The 23045-nt window shown below is 34.7% G+C and overlaps 1 protein-coding gene across 3 annotated transcripts in view; it reads left to right on the plus strand.

Annotated features, from left to right (window-relative positions):
• Positions 1–23045, plus strand: part of LOC131073917 (peptide chain release factor APG3, chloroplastic) — a 195186-nt gene that overhangs the window by 69602 nt on the left and 102539 nt on the right. For all 3 annotated transcript variants that reach the window (XM_058010428.2, XM_058010426.2, XM_058010427.2), the window contains one exon: positions 10845–10896. In XM_058010428.2, the coding sequence (XP_057866411.1) occupies positions 10845–10896 (52 nt within the window). The remainder of the gene's footprint in view (positions 1–10844; positions 10897–23045) is intronic.

Below are 23045 nucleotides of genomic sequence, written 5' to 3' on the forward strand. Positions count from 1 at the left end.
TTGCCAATTTCGCACTTTTTAGGTGTTGCAAACTTCGGACCTTTTGCACCTTTTGCCAATTTCGGCGTTTTTGGACCTTTTGCCAATTTCACACTTTTTAGGCGTGTTGCAAACTTCAAACCTTTTGCACCTTTTGCCAATTTCGGCGTTTTTGGTCCTTTTGCCACTTTCGCACTTTTTAGGTGTGTTGCAAACTTCGGACCTTTTGCACCTTTTGCCAATTTCGGCGTTTTTGGACCTTTTGCCAATTTCACACTTTTTAGGTGTGTTGCAAACTTTGGACCTTTTAGTCATTTTGAAAACTTTGAAAACTTAGGCAATTTGAATTTAACTGTCTCTTGGAATCTCATGCCTGAAGGCTCAACTAATCTCATGGATTGACAAGCTCCTGCTCATGACACCACCATCTCGCGGACTGATTACGGGCTCGCTCAAAAGGACGCGAGACACTCTGCGCGGAACTCAACAGGGCAAAGACGAAAAGGCCCAAAAAAGGAAAGGGGACCCTGTCGGTGACAGGGAGCGTGTGCAACGCACAACAAAACCCTAGGCCTATAACAAATCCTCTGCATGCGGGAAAGAAGCCTCTCCGTGATTTACAGATATGTATTAATCAATTTCATTTAGTCATTGCCCTAATATTTCACTATTGCAAATTATTATCTCAAAGCTTTATTATTGATTATTGGTGTTAATCCATGTTTATAATGAAAGCTCATCTTTAATATAATTAATAATTGTAGTATAAATGTGTTGAATGTCCATTCAATATAAAATATAAAATTATGAGTAATTAGTTTATTGTTACCTTGAATAATTACTATTGGAACTTTATTTAAATATTGTGCAAGCTCTTCATAATAAAAATAAATTAAACACCTTACTATTAAATTGTTTATTGTAGGTAAAAGGTTAATTACATTAGGTTAAACTTTAATATTTGATTTATTTAATCCGCTGCTAATATTTAATTAACCATAGAGGAAAAGTACGATTACATTTGGTATCAGAGCCTATTAAGATCAAAATTGCTTGATTATATTGTGTGATATTATTTTTATTTTGACATTATAAGCATATATAAAACTATAGTCATTCTTTAATTTAGGGTTCAATACACTATATATAATATACAAGCTATACTAATTCTTTAATAAAATTAAAATTTTGATATGTTCCTCTTGTGAAAATAATTTATTTATTATTATTACAATCTTAATGTTTTGACTGGTGATATTGGTTACTACTTTTAATGTTAAGTTGTTGTGACAAAGAAATTTTTATCTTGAAATGCATGTTTTAATTAAACTTTACAATTTCATTTATTTTATTAAATTGTTGTCCTTTTCAGTTTACCCGATAGAAGTTACCTAGAGCTGCACAATTTACTATTTTTTGAAAACCATAGTATTAAGGGATATTATATTTGAATAAATAAGTTAGAAAGTTAATATATTTTGAATGTTTTTACCTACGCTCACAACTTAAATCTGCAACATTGTAAATTTATTTCTGACCTTCATTTACCTCTTCTTGCAATTCAAGATTTATCTCTAGTAATAACATTTACCTCTTATTGTAATTAAATATTTAGCTCTAGTGATAAAATTTACCTCCTCTTTACATTTATTTCTGTCATCTTTTTAAGAAATTCATTCTCTGTACAATCATAGCATTTTCGCAAACATTTCCATCATGGCGATTGTAGCTACAAAGAAAAACTTCCTTATTCCTTGGGCTTGGATGTTGTCCATTACTACACACCAAATCTACTTGGAAGTTCTGAAAGCATTTTTAACACATCCATTTGTGTATACGCTACAATCATGGTGCTCAATAAGACCACATTTGTTTATTGGTTTTTTATCAAACTAGCAGTGCATCTTATGGACTTCATCAATCTGCCTATATTGGTGTAACATGTACATTCTAGTGTACACCTATTGGGTGTTCTCAAACAAGAATTTTTAGGATTTTTAGCTTTTCATTGATGACAATAATATAGATACCTATTATCCATTCTTTCTAAAGCCTTGCTATAGTTTTGGCAGAAATTATTGTCTTCCCTATGCACTTTTCTCATAATTGAAAAACGGTCATAATTCGTCTCTTCTCAAATCTACTCTAATGATTATTCAACTATATGAATAATAGGGTTACAAATGGAATATTAGGTTTCAAATCATGATAAATATGTTTCCCAAAAAATTATTTAGTCGTTTACCCAACGTTGAAAGCTTTAAATCTGCATCTAATATATCTTTCACCTTAAAGTAAACCCACTATCCACGCTAGAAAATTTAAAGATTATATTAGAAAAACCTTGAAGTACCTCACACTAATTTGGGAAAACAAATCAAGAAGAGTAAAAACGCATATCATAATAAATGAATATAATTGTATTTTTGAGTTGAGAATTTAAAATGAGCAATCAATAAATTGTATTTTTTTCTTCTTTGAAATAAGATTCTTGAAGTCAATAAAAGTAAGAAGCCTACTTGTTGGAGCCATAGATAAATAATAAAATCACACCCCTCGAAAAGCTTCTGCCTATCTTTATCTCCCCCTTCCTTTCTATATGGATGAAGAACAATTTGTAATATATGGGACTGTTGTGATAGATCCATTTTCATGTAACTTTGAAAAGTAATTAAATTACGATACAGAGCAAACTGTAATGCATACAAAAAATTAAGCTACTACAAATACAAATATATAACCATGATGGACTAATTCCATTACACTGAATAACCACGATTTGAATTTAGTCAAATCAAATCATCCAGATTTTCAATTCATATTTCCAGCTAATGCCATCTTCTAATAACAGATTTCCAGCTAATGCCATCTTCTAATAACAGATTTCCAGCAATTGTGATTTATGAATTTTCTTTGCCATTAGATGTTTCAGATTTGCGAAATTCTGTTGGAAAACATTTTTTGAAAATATTTTATTGACTGTATGTTTGAGTTCCTAACTTGAGGCTTGGACTCATTCTTGCAAACTGCACAACTAGGTCTCTTTTAACCACAATAAAATCAACCAACCAAAGTAAAAATAGTGATGAATTTGAGTTGGTTTGTAACAAAAAGAAAACTGTAAGTTGTATTTGCAGGTACTGAAACAAGTTTACTAGAAAATTTCTAAAACTTCTTTACATTTAATATATGTTTGCTATGACTTTGTACATCATAATTCAGGCTGAGTGTTGAACCATCGTTAAATAAATATTATTGAAATTTTCTCAAGCAAATAATCTACAATAAATTTTTAAAAGGATTTTATGTGCTTTAACTTCTGGAAACTTGATAACCACTATCGTATACAACTGAAATTTTATGATTTAGATGACATGTCGTAGATTACTATGGACTTTAGATTCAAGTTGGTAGTGCTTAATGATCAAATATTTGAGCAATTGTATGTATCATATGCGGCTCATTCACTAAAGGAATAAATGCATCATTTCAAAGGGGTTCAGACCTCTTCCATCTTATGTTATGCCTCTAAATGGTGACATTAGTTACATATTTCTAAATGAGTCATGAACATTACCAATATCAACATATGTCTCACATTAGTCATATTACAGAGTAGTCAGTATCACAATAGGGAGAAATCAAACAGGTCATAGTTTCTGACAGGAAGGCAACTTCATTTCATCGGTATGTACATTGTATAGCAGCAAATAAATGTAGCTTTGCAAGTTCCTGAGAGTTGCTAGTTGATATGATTTGATGTGTTGATGAGACTGTATTTGCCCAATATTGATACCTTATTCTATATACAGATTTAAGCAACCAAATATAGGTTGGATCTCATCCAATAAGGAGCCATAACTATTGTTCGTATGCATAAAGCATCATTATATTCTAAATATTTCACAAAATTCAATAGTGTCACAAACCTTTGGATCTTTGAAGTTATAATATGGCAATTTTTTATGTAGCTTTAGTTGGTCAAGAATCTTAATAGATTCAATTAAGAAGTGTGCTAGATCATGAAGCATAAGTATATCTTTGTATTAGAGAACAATAAAATAGAAGTGAGATATCTCTCAAAAACAAATTTATATGTAAGAATTACATCTATACTTAATCTAGCCCAACAAAACAAACTAGAAACTATTGTTGATAGTGAGGAACCATGTGAAATTGAAAACATCTTAGAATTAGTCAATGAATAAGGGCGTATTCTTTTCATTTGAGTTTTACAATATGAAAAAACAAAAACAAAAAAAAACTAAAAATTAAATTTGCATAGAGGTTTGAATGACTCGTGAAGCTCTTGAAATATTGATGCATTTATCACATGATTCAAATAAGAGATGGTCACTTTAAAGATGTTGGGTTCATAATCTTATTTGGATAGTGCCCTCTAATATAAGGACTTGACTTTGAAATAAGAGCTTGTGCATTAATGCTTATACTATTCTCTCAATTGGTTTTGTGTTAATTTTGAGTGGTTTTGTCATACTTGTTATGTTTATTCTATACCAACATTTGTATTTAAGCTACATCGTGAGTCCATATTCCATAGGTCCCAAGATCAATTTGACATCTAGAAAATAAGATATTTAAATGAGTTAAAACATTGTAAGAGAAAAAATGGGAACATGTAGAACTTTACAGGGGGAGAAGCGACTTTTAAAATTTTATGTTTGAATAGATTAGTATATGGAATTAAATTTATAATTAAAATTCCTTAGTTACTTAAACAAAAGAAAGGTTAGATCCATTTTCTATGAAGGATTTTGTGGGTGGTCATAACCTATTATTGTTTCTTTTATGATGCTAGTGATATGTTTTTTAAGTACCATCTTCATCTATTGTACTTTGTTATTGGACTTGATCAACCCAATAACCATGTACATGTACTTTATTTTATAGCCAAAGATGATACTCATGTAGTCCGGAATGCATGATTATTGTCGTGAAAGATATGTTGTATATATAGTGAGGAGTGGTACATACTATGGGATATGCATGTCATTCACTAAATAAATGTTATGTTGACATAGATGATACTTTTAAATTTAATGTGGAACTTACATATTAAAATATCTATATTAAAGAAAATGGATTACATAATAAGACAAGTTGATGACATCGAAATATATGAGATTAAGCATTATTAATTTTTACAATGAAAATTTGGGATATACTTGTTCTTATCATAGTTTTGATTTGCAAAGTGACTCCCTTAAAATTACTTGTTAATTTAAGCTACAATAGAAGGATATCTATGAATTAAAGGAAGGAAAAAAATATATATAGATGAAGTAAAAATTAAAAAAATATTATGAAGAACAAGTATGTTCAACATCTATTTTTTGAATTATTAATTATGTGTATTTATTTGAGTTGTGATGCAAATGCATCTCCTACTATTGAGGACAATAGCTAAATTACAGGGGGAGAAATGTTATGGGACTTTTTCCTATGAAAGAATTTATAATAAAGGAATACATAAATCAAAGTAATTAAGAAATATTATTTTAATGAAAGGGTGTCATTTTTGGTAAACACCCTTGTGACATTATATAAACTTGTGAATTAATAGAGAAAGGACAAAAGGAGAAGAATACAAGAGAGAGATAAATTGAAAGGAGCACAAGAGAGGGGATAGTTAAGGTCTGGTGGTTGGGCATTGGGCATTGGAGAAGGGACATACAGTGTGTGTCCAACTGGGGGTACAACGTACACCTGGGAGTGTCCTGGCTAGGGCTGTGTTTATTTCAGGCTGTGAAGGCATGTGGGGTTCTGTGTAGGAATCGTGTCCTCCTGGAGCTCTTCCTTGCCTGGAAACCCTAGGCCTATAACTAATCCTCTGTGTGCGGGAAAGAAGTCTCTCCGTGATTTACAGATATGTATTAATCAATTTCATATAGTCATTGCCCTAATATTTCACTATTACAAATTATTATCTCAAAGCTTTATTATTGATTATTGACGTTAATTCATGTTTATAATGAAAGCTCATCTTTAATATAATTGATAATTGTAGTATAAATGTTTTGAATGTCCATTCAATATAAAATATAAATTTATGAGTAATTAGTTTATTGTTACCTTGAATAATTACTATTGGAACTTTATTTAAATATTGTGCAAACTCTTCATAATAAAAGTAAATTAAACACCTTACTATTAAATTATTTACTGTAGGTAAAAGTTTAATTACATTAGGTTAAACTTTAATATTTGATTTATTTAGTCCGCTGCTAATATCTAATTAACCATAGAGGAAAAGTACCATTACATGCCTATTAGGGTTTTGGTATGCTTATAATGGCAACAATGCTAAAATGTCTCAAAGTTAGTAATTAGTTCCAAAAAGCTCATAGAATCATCAAAATCACTGATGAATTTGGATTATCCCTTGCAGAGATATGACTGAAAATGTTGTTTTTGGACACAAGGAATTCTGTCAAACAGTTGTTCTTCAACCTTCAGCCCTGCTGTTATAAATTTTCTGATTGTTTTGTTGTGGAATGCTTGATGTTTTAGTTTGATTGAAACTCATAAATTAAAACTACATGAATAGATACATAGTTAACACAAGCCAAACAACATCTACTGCCAAGAGGTATTATAGCAAACAATTAGTATGCATCATATAAACTGCAAATAAAGGATTCTTACTTCATACATATGCCACCAAATCTGAGCACCTTTATTGAATGCAAAATTCTAATACAATCAATCAAGCTGAAAGCTTGCCAATATAGACATTCACCCACAAATTTCAAACTACCATTTATATCACAGTCTATGATAGCAATAACAACATCATCGCTAATATTATCAACCATGAGCAAGTAAAGAACCTGCTTGGTATGATTACCCAATGCCAATGTGAAGAAGCAAGCAATATCTGGTAATTGTACCCAAAAATCATGCCTTGTATAAAATCGCCCCTGCTGCAGAAGTATATTTGTCTGAGAATAATTATTTACAAACATGAAAGGCTTTTCTCAATTACTGGACATTATTGTGGACTTCTCCCATAAATTGCGCTATCTTCAAAGGATGATTGTGATGCTTAAACAAAGTGAAATAAACCAAATTGTGCCCTTCATCAAAGTCACCCCTATCTCTGATTACTTCAGACCATAGAAAATAATGTGCTGCTGCTGCATCCTTTTTCAGTCACCAAACAACATCGATAACCTTATGGGAAATAAGCGCTCTAGTCAAAAGGTGAATTTGTGGCATTAAAGGAGCTCCATGTGCAAATCGTAGGTGTCAGGTCAGTCTGGACAGACTTGATTCAGAACTGAAATAATAATATTTGCCAGCAGTATTGACCTCTCTTAACCACTAAATATCATCACTACCTCTTCCAAACAAAGCGCTATCATCCAATGGAAGGTTCAATGCACAAACAAGGAGGAACAAGTAAAATCGTGGTATGAGGGTTGAAATTCGAATTTGCTTCAGACCTGAATTTTTACCAGCAACTTCATTAATTCACCATCAATTGTTCCAAGGATGAATCACCCTTTGTCTTCAAAAAGAATCGATGCAATTAGGAGACCCAAACTGAAATGCCGAAGACCCCATGAACCATCCACCATGAAAATGCAACAAAATTCGATAAGCTCAATATGGAAGACTGAATTGTCTCCCACTCTCAGCTGCAACCTCTCGGAAGGTCTTTCACTCCCTCATTTATGCTATCAATGGGAGTTTTCGTTCCCAAAGACAATTATCTGCAGAAATTCCTAGGTTCTACAAGACCCAATCAATTCAATTCTCAACTCCTGGCTGCATTGAAGCTCAACTTCATCTCCTTTAATACTTTTTCACCCCAACATCCAGAAGCTTCCAGAAATAATATTAAAATAATATTATTTCACTTAAGTGACTTTTATGATATTATATTTAATAAAGTCACTTTATTAAATTAATTAAATATAAAGTCATCTTTTAATTTTGAATTTATTTGATAACTTTATAAATAATTAACTTAATATATTTAATTAAGTTAATTAATTAAGCTATCCTTGAAAAATAATAATAATTTCGGACAACCTAACTAATTAAATTAATTAATCAATTCCTCTCCAGAAAATGGGGACATTATAGAATTACAAAAATCCTAGACGTAGATAAAATCCTAGTCTTGCTTGAAATCTGAAAATTACCATCTAAATCAATGAATTACGCTTTTGAAGCATGCTTAGATGATCAAAAGGTAATGAACAAAGCATCTCATGAATAAAACCACATGAAAACAATGAACAAGAAGCTGTACCATGCAATATCCAATCCTTGTTTGCCACTAATTTTTTCCACTTCTCCTTTAACAATCAGCTGGTTAGTTTGTCAAACAGTTTGCATATGTTTATCGGTTGTTCACTGTCTTTATGCATACTTCACCATAGTCATTTTAACAAATAGTTTGCATCTATGTGATAGTGATTGCAAATATATGTTAATGCCTCTTTGTGCCGATTTCTAAAGATCATTTATATATAAGCATACTAATGAAAGAGAATTAACTAACTGTTCCAAGTCTAATTTGCAATTAAATTGGGATATAACTTGCTGGCATTTTATTGAAGAAATCAGAAATACATGGGTTTTCAGAGACCAAATTCTGACCTAGAGGTGCCAAATAACATTTGAATTTGCAACAGCAAAGATAATTATGCCTAGACTTACTTTATTTCCAGGTTGCAAGCTGACTACTACTATTGCTGATTACAGACACATTCATTCATAAATTCTGCTACAAATCAGAAGCAAGACTTACAAATTCTGATTATAAGCTTCAATGAACAGCTACAGGAATAGCTTAGTTTTCTACAATCAAAATGCAGGTATGAACAGCAAACGTTCCAAACCAAAACTGAAACCAAGTACTGTAGCTTCGATAATGTTCACGACCACTGTAGCTGCGATATTGTTCACGACCACTGTAGCTGACAACACATTAAAGAACCCACCAGCAAGCTCCACGAATGCAAGATCTTGTCACGACTTCTCCTTAATAGTTCTGGCACATGAACAATGCATAAAATAATCCCACATCCAAACATCAGAAAGGAGACAGCTTCACAGCCAACAAGTTATATAATCACAGCCATTAAGTTCCTTCAATGCCTCAAAACGTTCCTCCTCAACTTGCTAATTTTTGCTGATCAAACTGAAACAACAACTAAATTGTACTTAAAGATTTTACCAGTCATGTAGGCACCGAGCTGAAACTCTAGACTTCCACAACAGTACCTGAAACTCAAGACTTACCACAGCAGTACCTTCATTTTTCAAATTGTGAAACACAAGTGAGATACCTGAATGATATCTCCAACTGACAGTTGGTTTCCATCCATTGCCTCCAAGCTTGAGGGTTTCTGGCCTCAAACCTGTTGAAGCAAAAGCTCCCAAATTCTCCAAGAAAAAATAATAAACCAAGCATACTCAAAATGAACTCGTAAGAGTCTTTTTCCTTGGGAGAGCTCACACATTTTCCAGCCAATGTGGGATAAAGGATATACTTTTTTCCCTTTAACATTCATGTCTCCACATACTTTAATAAAGGGAACTTTTAATATTTAAATTACTCTCCCTTTTAACTTAAGTTCCCACATCAATAAAGTTAAATATTTTAATTTAACTTTATAACTTAACTTTATTGATAAATTAATTAATAATCACAAATGATTATTAAAATCTCAACTCAATATCATTAATAACCATTGGCAGGATATTATTTAGGAACCATTGACGATCCTGACCTAGCCCAACTGACTTACTATAAATAGTAAGTATCCCAAAAACACATCAAAACAACTTAGAATCGCCTGTAACTGAAACTGCCTATGCCATTTATCATCAAGATCCCTTAAAGTCTTGGTTAGCCTATGAGACCATGGAGAAATAGGCTAATGACAAAATCATACAACATGTGCTAGAAAAGGGGACATTATAGTTTGCCCTTCCCAAAAGTGCTTGTCCTCAAGCAATTCCAATGCTGCCCCAAGATCACTAAACTGAACCAAATTGAAACTGAGTATGATTCCAGGGTCCCAAGCCAACCTAGGAGATCTACAACACCAACCGCTGAAAGCACTGCCCTATTGGATGCCAACACAAGAGACCCCCTGATAGCAACTAGTAAGTAGAGCAATCAAATACTGATATCTTTTATTAACTCGTCAGGAAACTGCTCTCCGAAAAAAATAAATTGAAATACCATGGGAGTAAACTCCAGTAAGTCGACATTGGCTTCCTCATCCTCAACTGTTGAATTGCAAACCTGAGTAATTCTTAACCCCAATAAGAATGATTCCTAATTCTTATTCTCCAACGCTGCTGATTTGAATACATTTCCCAATTATAATATTTTATCATTTATGGCATTTGAACCCAAATTTTTGAATATAACTATTACCTTTGAAATTTGTCTTCTTGGAAGACTTCACAAATTTCTACTGATGAAGTCCAATTGTGAATTATGAGTGAATCCACCTGAAGTTGGGTTTTTGTCCAATCCACCAATTTACCCAAGGGTTTTTGTCTTAGGGCACGCTAAACTTGTAGACCCAAGCTCTCCAAGAAAATCTTCTTGAATTATATTAGCCTTTTAAAGCTGTCAACTATATGTAATTTGATCCTTACAATTCATAGAGTGATTAATCTTCTTGAATCTTTGTCAGACATTGGAAGGAATAGGCAATAAAGCAGATATTGTCATTTTTGTTTTGCAACACATCATATCAGTAGCAATGGTGCTTTACTATTTTTTGCATTTTCCTATAGTTTTAGTGTGCACATTCCCAAGATTTGTTTTTCTATTTATATCTAATTTCTCAACTATTCTTGTGCCAATTCAGGTTTTGTTGCTTCCAAGTGATCCATTAGATTCTCGGAATATCATGCTTGAAGGTATAATCTCCATTTCTTTACTATCAAATGCACCAGTGTTAACTGCCTATTTTGGCTATTAAAGCTTAGTTGAAAACTCACTCAACTGATAAGAATTCCTGGAAATATGAAGATTTTCTGTTCTGGTTTATATATGCTTCTGAATTGTGTGGAAAGAAATATTAATTTTGGCAACTATGGGGAGACTGAATGGTGACAATTGTTGTGTAATCTCTTTTTCTCAGTTGGTCGTCTTTACCAATATCTTGTAATGGTATACATGAACCCTCTTTTTTAGGCAAACCACGACATTGGTTATAAGAATTGGAAGGCTTTTCTTTTTATAATTAATACGTCATTTTTATAGCTCAGATGGTCTATATAAAAAGTGCTATATTGTTGTTCTTTATCTTTTTCTTTCAAGAAGTAAAAGGTTCAGAAATGAAATGAAATAATGTTAATTAGTAACCAGTGGAAAATCAACGGGTGACTGTAGAAAGATTACAATGGTAGCAAAGATGGGAGTGCTTACACCTGTAAAGTTCATTAGTAAGAATTAAATGGATAATGGATTTAGATATGCAGTACTATAGGGAACTGTTGCAAAGTTCTCAACCCTTGTCCATTACAAAACATGTAAATAAACAAGTAGCTAAGAAAAGAGGTAAGGGGATTAACAAATTTTAATTGTTTTCTAGAATCTTCTGGCCAACCAACACCAGAGAAACAAGCAAAATATTAAAGAATTTTCTGAATGTCTACAAATTGAAAGCCAATCAACATGAGACAAACAAATGAAAGCTAACAAACTTGAAATATTTCTGAATGCTTACACAATGAACAAGTAACAAAGATGACAGCCTAGGAAATGGAGTGTGGTGGCTAGCATGTGTCATAACTACACAACGAACAATATCCAAGCATCCATTGTTGAAAAGAAATCAGTTATGCTGATTTGATAGTTGCCCTCATAGTCATGTCATTTGGTTTAAGGCTTAGTCATCCTAAAAATTTAGTTGCTTACTGCGTCTTGTCACCAACATTGCGATCGCTGCACGTTCAACGCTGAATATTTCTTAGGTCTACTATTTTTATCAAAGGGAAGTCATTGCAAGTGAATATTTTGAAGCTTTGCTTTAGCGGCCACTGTAACGCTCAATCCCTGGTAGGTTTCATTGCTTACCAGCCAATGTGAAAAAGTGAAAACAAAAGAAAAAATTAGAAGAAAAGAAATTGAAAAGCAAACAAATATCAAAATGCTTGGCTTTGGGAGTGCAGACACCTATGCCGGTATTCAAAAGGAAGAATCTACCGGAAACAGAGCAATCTCTGTGAGCTTACAGGCGATAACGTCGCCGAGGCTATAGCCGCTCGCTGGCAGTGAGGCAATTTCCAAGTTGCTTTTGTAGTTAGATTCACTCCATGTAGCTTGCCTTGATTGAACGATGGTATTTCAACTTTCTTTAAGTAGGAATAAACTTCACTACACACACTTGATTTTCAAGGTTGGTGACTCGATTCAGTTTTCGACCTCATTTTTGCTTTGAATCTGTCTTTTGTCATTTAGATTGTTTTGTGGGGTATATACCAAAGATTCTAGGGTTCGATCCGGATAGTCATCCTTGAAATGTTCAGGAACATTTCCTAGTCGAGTTGCCATTTGTTGTGCTTCACACAGCACACCCCTGTCCCGGACATGGGACCCCGCGTTCTTTTTTGGTCTCCCCAGAAGAGAGAAAGAGACATTTTAAAACCAAAATCGTGCAAAATCTTCAGTCTCACCCTCGGGCTTTCAAAAGCCAGTCAAATGTTGAGTTAAAACCCTCCAAAGTCGTTTCTCACAAACCCCAAATAAAGAGTCAAGCCAAAAGAAGAATCATGCGTTTCTTCTAGAGAGCCGAATTTTATAGAAATCAAACTATGAAAATCATGGTATTCTATGCAAACTTCCAAGTTTCACTTAAAGGAGGGCGTGTGATAGCAATGCTTGACCCTCTTTCGAGTTTTGAAAGAAAGGAGGAAAATCGTGCATCTAGTCCCAAAAGCCCGAAATTCTCACAAGGCCCGAGCCATAAGAGGTCCACCATTCACCTAGAAATCACTTAGTTTAACCCGAAAAGCTGAATTCCTCTAGAGACGGGTTGAAAGTCAAGTTGCAAATAGCAGGAGAGTAAGGGCGTTTGAACTAAATCATTTTTTCCCGCCCAAAAGTCGTGCATTTTTCCTCCTCGCTCACCCAAGAAACATCGAATTGACTACATCAATGGTGTTAAAACTTGAACCAGAAAATAGAAAATCTAAGAACAGAAAATAGAGAAAGAAACACAAATGAACTAGCCCTCTTATCTTGGGAAAACTCTCCACTTGAGGGTGAAAAACCTAGCCCACTCAAAATTAACTTTATTATATCTTAGAAAAGAATACAATTGATGACAGTCTCAGAATACTGTCAATCATGATAATGTGAGTTCGATTCTCTATGAATCAATCAAAAAATGAACTCAGTTGATACAACTTGAATACAAACCAAAACCTTCCTATATCTGAAACTCTGTATGCAAAAAGAAATACACACTATTTCTAATCTGACAGACACGATCATAAGGAAGAAGAAGCCGATCAAGAAAGCTATAGGAGCAAAAGACATGACAAGGAAGAATGACAAATATAACATATTGGAATATCAATGAAGAGTCACACGAAGGGAGAGGTAGAGGCATGGACAGTTACTTCTGCATGGACAACCTCTTCACCTTCACCGATAGCCACATCACCTCCACCGATAGCCACATCACCTTCACCGACAGCCATTGCAACATGAATAGTCATCGACAGTAAACAAGGCAAGGAAGGAACGAAAGCTAAGGAGTCGATGCTAGACAAGATAAATAAGGAGCCGATAATCTCTATCGAAGCTATATCTTTGACACTCCCTCTGAGCAAGAGAGATATCTTCATTATATCAACATATAACAAGTACATATACCTGCAAATCAGAAAATGTCAACAAAAAAAAACATCACAGTTTTTTTATTTATTTAATAAAGTTGTTATCTCAGTATAAAAATATTCATCATAGCTACTCCTAGAGGATGAGTAAAACCAGAAAATATAAAACATAAAGTCATACACATGACTTCCACCATAGCTACTCCTAGAGGGTGGAACAATAGATTTCACCTCGAACTTCTCTCGCATAGAAGAACTCATTTATCAAGGGATTTCACCTCGAGCTTCTCTTGCAGAGAAGAACTCATCAACCAAGGCATTTCACCTCGAATTTCTCTCAGAGAAGAACTCATTAACCAAGGGATTTCACCTCGAACTTCTCTCACAGAGAAGAACTCATTAAACAAGGGATTTCAGCTCGAACTTCTCTCACAGAGAAGAACTCATTAAACACAGGCAATGTATCACTGAAACTGAGACTCTCTCTCAGCTAGTGCATCATTCTCCATCATACCAAGCTTTTCTCGGAAGTAACAGAACTTCACTCTCGGAAGTGGCTTGGTGAGAATGTCTGCAGTCTACTCCTCTGTAGAAATTTACTTGAGTTCAACTGCTTTTCGCTGAACCATGTCTCTCAAGTAATGATATTTAATTTCCACATGTTTGCTTCTATCATGAAATATTGGATTAACTGAAAGTTTCACACAACTTTGATTATCACACATAATCACAGTAGGTTCCAAAGGTTGTCTGAACAAGCCTGCAAGTAATTTCCGAAGCCACACAACTTCTCTTGCAGCCACACACGCTGCAACATATTCTGCTTCAGCTATACTTTGTGCAACACAAGATTGTTTCCTGTTGCACCAGGAAATCATAGCTGAACCTAGACTAAAACAACAACTTGAAGCGTTTTTTCTGTCATGTACACAACTTGCCTAGTTTGAGTCAGAAAACACCTGCAAGTTCAGCGCTACATACAAAGAAAATTTTAAGCCAAATCCAATTGTACCACATACATATCTCAATATATGTTTGGCTGCCACAAGGTGAATATGTCTTGGTTCACACATGAACTGATTCAAGGTCTTAACTGCATAGCATATATCAGGCCTCGTGTTAACCAAGTACATTAAGGGGCCAATTAATAGTCTATACATAGTAGGCTCAACTAAATCTGAAGTAGCTGCATCTTCATGAAATTTCTTCAGATTTACTTCCATAGGAGTCACCATAGACTTACACTCTAACATGTCAAATCTTTTCAAAATATCAATTGCATATTTACCTTGACTCAATATGATTTCATTTGGTCTTTGCCATACCTCAAGTCCAAGGAAATAATGTAACAAACCAAGATCCTTCATTTCAAATTCTGAAGCTAAATCCTTCTTACATTTGTCAATGAGATCATCATTACCAGTAAGGAATAAATCATCAACCTATAGTACTAAAATCAGCACCTTATCATCACATACCTTGAAGTATAAGTTTGGATCAACATCATTCTTTAGAAAACCCAAGCTCAAAAGATAGTGGGCTATTCTTTCATACCAAGCATGAGGAGCTTGTTTAAGACCATATAAGGCCTTTTTCAGCCTGCATACATGAGAGTTTCTATTGTGAATAATAAAGCCCTTTGGCTGCTCAATGTAAACCTCCTCTTCAATTTTACCATTCAAGAAGGTTGTTTTCACATCCATTTGATGAAGTTTCCAACCCTTAATAGCTGCAACAACTATGATAGTCCTGATAGAAGTGTAACGTGCTACTGGTGCAAAGGTTTCTTCGAAATCTATACCTTCCTTTTGGGAAAAACCTTTGGCTACAAATCTGGCCTTGTACTTTTCTATACTCCTATCAGCTGCATGTTTAATTTTGAACAACCACTTAAAAGAAACCACTGATTTGTTTTTAGGCCTTGGAACAATGTCCCATACATCATTTTTCATAATAGATTGATATTCTTCTATCATGGCATCCTTCTACACTTGCTGATTTAAAGCCTCTTCAACATCTAAAAGCTTGGATGCTAAGATATGACTCATCAAAGATACATAACCAGCAAACTTGTGAGGTCATTTGCTTTCTCTAAAAGTACCATGAGGGGCTGCATATTTTTCAGCATCTTCCATAGTATATCTAGCCCACAAAGGTCTTTTCTTGTTAGCTGAACTAATATTGGGACCTGCTGATGTAACTATAGAGTCAACTGGATCAATTGGATCAGCTAAATCAACAAGATCTTCTAAATTTGTAAATTCCCTCTGAATGTTTGAAGATGGATTCGGATCAGCTGTATCTAAATCTTGAGAGTGCTCAAAATCTTCTTTATCAGCTTCTATGCTAGATTCTTTGAGTTTCATGTAAGCTACATCTTCATCAAAATAAACATCCCTGTTGATCTCAATTTGTTTTTGTCCAGGAATGTAGATTCTATATGCATTTGAAGAATCACTATAATCAACAAAGATGCCTTTCTTGCCTGAAGGTTCTAATTTAGATCTTTTCTCTTTAGGAACATGAACATAAACAGGGCATCCAAAAATTCTAAAATAACTTACATCTAGTTTGACACCTATAAAGGCTTCTTCTGTCTTGCAAGCCTCGGCCCAAAGAAATGTTTGAAGACTTTGGTCATGAATCATAGTCTTTGCTACTTCAACAATTGTCCTATTCTTCCTTTTAGCTACACCGTTTTGTTGAGTATTATAAGGGACACAAAACTCCCTCTAATCCCAGCTTCAACACAAAAGTTATGAAAAACACCAGAAACATATTCTCCTCCATTATCAGATCTAAGAATTTTTATTTTCTTGCTAGATAGATTTTCAACTAGAGCTTTGAACTCTTTAAATCTGGACAACACTTCATCAGACTCTTTAGACTTAAGAAAGTAAATCCAACACTTACGAGAAAAATCATCAATAAAGGTGACATAATACCAAAAGCCACTAAGAGAAGCAATTGACATAGGTCCACATAAATCAGAATGAATTAATTCTAGAGCATTCTTTGCCCTACTTTCACTACTATGAAAGGTGCTCTTAATGTTCTTACCTAGAGCACACCCCTTGCAAACACCTTCATGGTTTTGATTCAGCTTAGGAAGACCAATGACAACAACCTTCTCCATTGAAGACAAAGTTTTGAAATTTAAATTGCCAAATCTTTTATGCCACAACTCACTTGAACTTGAAGAATCATGAGCTAAGACTTGAATAGGATGAGCTGAAAGCTTGTAAAGACTATCATGACGAACACCAATAACACGAGCTGATTGAATACTAGAGTTCTTCTTCCATACGAGTACTTTACCATCAGCAAAAACAACATGATAACCTTTGTCTTCTAATGCAGAAATAGAAATCAGATTCCTCTTAATACCGGGAACAAATAGGACATCACTTAAATGAAGAGGAATACCAGAGTCCAACTGAAAAGAAGTATAACCAGCACCCTTCACAGAATAGCAAGCATCATCACCAATGATAACTTGAAGATGAGTCTTTTTCTTTCAAGTTTGAAAGGTGCTCACAAAAACCAGTGATATGACGAGATGCTCCACTAGCTATCAACCATGTATCATAGTTAGTAGGATCATTACTAGAAAGTGTAGAAATAAACAAGAATCCTTCAAAATTTTCACTTGACTCTCTTTGAGGAGAAGGATTCTCAACAATTGCAGCAGCTGCTTGAGTCTTAGATTTTGAAACACAATCACGGGCAAAGTGACCAAATTTGTCACACCTGAAACACTGAATTCTAGAAAGGTCCTTCCACTTTTTCTTGGCAACAAGGGCTGACTCATCTTTCTTGTCTCTAAATCTTTTGAAGTTACCTTTCTTTCCTTTCCCCTTAGATGCATGGGCAGCAAGCACATGATCATCTTCATGATGAGATTTGCGACCATAACCTCTTGCTTCTTGTCTGCATTCTTCCTGAATGCAATCTACCCTCAACCTATCAAATTTAGGAAGATTGTCTCTTCCACTAATGCCTTGAATGAAGGATTCCCAGGAGATGGGAAGTCCATTCATAGCTAACATAACCAAGTCTTTATCAGCAAAATTATCTCCAATTGCACTGAGCTGATCTTTTAACTCAGAAATCTTCATGAAATAAGAAGTAACAGATTCTCCTCTAGACATTTTCACATGTAGTAGTTGATGCCTAAGGTCTAGCTCTGTTGGTATTGTTGAATTCATAAAGATCCTTTAGAGTCTGAAACATTTCCTTAGCTGAATCCAACTTAGAGATGATAGATACCAGATGATCCTTAACAGAATCAATCGGGATTTTCTTAGCCATGGTCTTGTTCTTTCTCCATTGAACTTTCTCTGCATCAACAGAAGGTTCTCCTACATCTTTCAAGACATAGACAAGGAGATCATTCTCTTCTAGAGTGATCAGAATTCAAAATTTCCAAGAGAGAAATTTGACGAACCATCTAGTCTATCTTCTACTTTCAATCCGTTCACCATAATGAATGACGTAGGCAAACAACTGAAAGAAATAAATAACTTAAAATTCTGGTTCTGGATCGATCTTCTAGACCCGCTCTGATACCATGTTAAAACTTGAACTAGAATATAGAAAATCTGAGAACAGAAAATAGAGAAAGAAACACAAATGAACTAGCCCTCTTATCTTGGGAAAATCCTCCACCTAAGGGTGAAAAACCCAGGCCACTCAAAATTAACTTTATTATATCTCAGAAAAAAATACAATTGATGATAGTCTCAGAATACTATCATTCATAATAATGTGAGTTTGATTCTCTATGAATCAATCAAAAAATGAACTTAGCTGATACAACTTGAATACAAACCAAAACCTTCCTATATCTGAAACTCAGTATGCCGAAAGAAATACACACTATTTCTGATCTGACAGACATGATCATAAGGAAGAAGCCGATCAAGAAAGTTGCAGGAGCAGAAGACATGACAAGGAAGAATGACAAATATAACATATCGGAATATCAGTGAAGAGTCGCACAAAGGGAGAGGTAGAGGCATGGACTGTTACTTCTGCACGAACAACCTCTTCACCTTCACCTACAACCTCATCACCTCCATCGACAGCCACATCACCTTCACCGACAGCTGTTGCAACATGAAGAGTCACCGATAGTAAACAAGGCAAGGAAGGAACGGAAGCTAAGGAGCCAATGCTAGACAAGATAAATAAGGAGTCGGTAATCTCTATCGAAGCTATATCTTCAACAAATGGATCTCCTAACTATAGAACTTGCAACCATTTGTACAACATGAGAGAACATGAAAGTGTTCTCACCCTCCATGCACAATTCGACACATTTCCTCCTAAAGTTCACATTTCCTCTGAGTGTGTCTAATGTCTCTTGTACAAATCACTAACTAATCGTGAATACACCAAGTGCACCAACGAGAAATACTGCCCCCCCTTGCTCCTTGAGGGGACAAATATTATGGCAAGCCCCCTCTTTTCTTCAGGGACACAAATGTGGTACTTCCCATGCAATGAATCACCCCTAAGCGAGAAGCTAGCTTGGGATGATAAAAAATCTCCTCTCTCCATTGCCTTCATCCTCCAGTGATGGTCATGTTAGGTGTTGCAAAGATAGCCCCAATTATTACAGTTTGAGTGACACTTTTCTAGGCACCAGTAGTAAGAGGATAAATTACTTGATTAGCACATCTTACAATACACATAAAACTGATTTGCATTACATCTTCACTTGCAAAGCAACTTACCTCCAAATTACCACTAATAGGAGATGCTTGCAAAAGACTATGTAGCCATGTATGAGTCCCCATATCTTGCAAATGAATGATTGTCCAATTCTTTATTAGATTTGGGTCCTCATCCTCTTGGCCTCTAGATTCAGTCCTCCACCTAGCATATTGTGTTTTCCCTATCTCTAGATCAAAACGAAGCATAAACCAATCGAACACATTCAATAAATGTGAGATTATTCACAAGTGTAGTATACGTATCACTGAATTCAAGCCTAATATAGCCACTCTCTACTACAGATATCCAATTTGATACACATTTCAACTTCAAATCATGGTTACTAGTAAATACAGTCTTACCATCAATTTCAATGCTGAGAGGGATAAAAGGAGTAAAACTTATGCTAATAATAATATCTTTGATAGTCACTATTCTGTCAGGGAAGACAACTTTATTATATTTCTGTTGTTGTGCGCCCAAGAAAGTACCAACTCCTGTTATGATATCTACGCAAAGAGATTTCATTAAATATATTGAATTCCTTGTGATTCTTGATACAAGATCGTTTGCATGACCTGAAACAGATTATGTATCATAGCCTATTGCTGCAACTTGTATTTCCATTGCCTTCACGTGATGTTCACTTTGTCATGCATGCAACCACTGTTAGCAAGAAGTGCTTCATAAGGAACACAATATCTATTTACCCAATTTCCTCCAACAACATCTCCAAACAAACTTTTATGCACAAAATAAATATGGTCTATTGACAAGGGAATGCACACTTGCCTTTGTCAATGTAGTGCAAACCCTTGACCTTTATATTCTCCTTCTTTTAGCATCACTTTGACTAGCAACGATCTCAAATCAATAAACCTTATCGCTTTGTTATGGCACCTTAGAGAACTGGACTATTGAATACACTAGACCCAACACACCAACACCAGCAAAATTCAAACATGGCAACGAACTCAAAAACTAAACTCCTTTCAATTAGTGCCTTCATACTCCCTCTAGAGATCTATATCGGGTAGTAAGATTGACAAAAGGAATAGTCACAATTTGCACGAGCTATATCACACCTTTCATGTACCCAAATTGTGGCCTTTGCAAAGAAGTTTCACATTGGACATGCCTAAGGATCTTCCATTTATCTCACAGTGCTATATAAACTTTAGCACAACAAAACACATCGCAGGCACAAAGATAAGATAGCATATGTTAAAATACAATTGAATGGTGAACACTTGATTAATTATTGATTCAAAGGGGATGCCTTCAAATAGGCAATACAAAACTGAAATTGTTACATAATTGCACCACTAAAACCAACCAAGCGGTTGTTTATTGGTTTAAACTAAAACTAAATCTACTAATTAATGCAATAAGCCAACATCTAGTAACACTAAATTCGAGGTATTGGTCATTTTACTCAATAAATCCCATAAAACAACCTTTCTCGAAACTTTTAAATATATTTATTCTAGAAAGTTTGGTTAAAATATTTGAAAACTAAGATTATAAACTCTTTGAAAAATATTGGAAAAAATCTCTTCTAAATTTTTGGAAAGTAAAAACTTGAGTGTAGAGTGAAAGAAGGGGGGCAATGGTTGTAATTCATGACTACTACATGACTATAGATTGTGGATTTACATGCCCCAATGGCATGACCATGCAGATCTAGGCTTGTCGTGTGTTACTTCATGACCACCTGACTATGTGATTTTCCCTTTCTTTGGACACTTGCACCTCCAAAAATGCCATTAGTAATGAACTCTATTTGTAACTTATGTGAAACCATAAACAAATTTCTATGCTATTGTAAGATAATTGTAAAAATCCTTAAAACAATTTTAGAAATCCTTCTAGTTTTCTAGTTTTCATGCTTGTGATTTTTAGCCATGATTTTTCTTGTGACTGCACACTTGCAATAGGATTGATTACTTTCAATTTATTTGCATTTTTTTGGCCACAAAAATTAGTATTTTTGATGACTTGTGTTTTGAATTCATTGTGCTTTGCACCTCACAACATCTTCTCATCCTAATCTTATCCAAAATTCACGGGATTAACTAGATCTAGCTTTGTTACCAACATTGGTAAAATTTGAAGGAAATGAACTTACTCAGGTTGAGTGCATCAAATTATATTGTTGATCATATGCTAAAAATTAAAAGTGATAGTCATGAAAGTTACGAAAAACTAATTAACATTGCTTATTAGGGCTCATCCTATAGTGGGAAGGTTATGTGGTGGTGGTGTTGTTGTGGCCACCAAAGTTCAAACCTCATTGGGCTATTGTTATCACAGGCTTGTGCCTTTGTTGATCCAACGTGCTCTTGGGTTTGATCCTCATTATTGATGTTGCTAGCATTTGTGCCAAGTGATTGGATAGATGTTCATTCCTGAGTAGGCATTCATGCTTGTGCTACATTCCCTCATTGGGTTGTTGTGCTTGCAGGCTCTATGCTCTTGTTGGGCTACTGTGCTCATAGGTTTGGATTGTTGTGTGTTCATGTTGGGGATGCGGTTCCTTGATTGTTGCCTCACTTGGATATGAGCCAGGCTAAAAATCCTTGTCATTGATAAAAAAAATAACAAATTACCACTAGTTATTACAATGTAATGTCCCCATTTTTTCTAGCCTCTAATGAAGTTTTAGCCTTTTGGCTAAGTGGAGAAATAAGGAGAAATTAATTAATTAATCTTATACAATCATGAAATAAATTAAAAAATTAAAAGGGGTGACTTTATATTTAATTAATTAATTAATTAGTGACTTAAAATAAAATAATTAATTATAAAGTCATCACTAAAATGAAATAATATTATTTCTAGAATCCTCTAGAAGTTTACGAGACGTACGGAGAAAAAAGATAAATAGAGGATGAGCCTCATTGTAAGATCATTGGAGAATGGATTTGGATCTGATGAATTGACTGATGCTTTGCATTAGTTGAATCTCTGAGGACGCAAGCCTTCAGCAGATTGATAGAAGGGCTGGACGAAACCCTAGTTCTTCATCTTGGGGGTGGATTGGTGCAGGAGCACCCTTCCAGACTCCTCCTCTTTCTTTGTCTTGTTGATGTTATGCTTCTTTAGAAGCCATTGTACATAAAATAATGAGCCATGTGCTCATAGGTCCTAGGTAGGGTCCTAGAGGAGATCTTAGGGGTCATAAGTCAAGATTGTGATTTTCTTGAAAATGGAGGGTATGTGTGTCCTGGAGGTGTTTAGGGGTCCTTCATATCATGGTGGTGTCCTTAGGTTGGCCCATTGTGGGTCTAGGAGTCATGAAGAGCAACATTGGGAAAGTTGCTCAAAAGTTGCAAAAGTTGCATGACAACTTTTAAAAGTTGTCAAGCAACTTTTCCACCATGATGTCAAAATCCTTAGGTTGGCATGGACAACCCTAAATGTGGCACACCGACCGAGGTATGGGTAGAATAAGATGTTACAAACCCTAAGTTAGAGGGTTGGATGTCACTTTGTATGGCCCA

Source organism: Cryptomeria japonica, chromosome 9 (assembly GCF_030272615.1).
Source record: "Cryptomeria japonica chromosome 9, Sugi_1.0, whole genome shotgun sequence".
NCBI classification, from domain to species: Eukaryota; Viridiplantae; Streptophyta; class Pinopsida; order Cupressales; family Cupressaceae; genus Cryptomeria; species Cryptomeria japonica.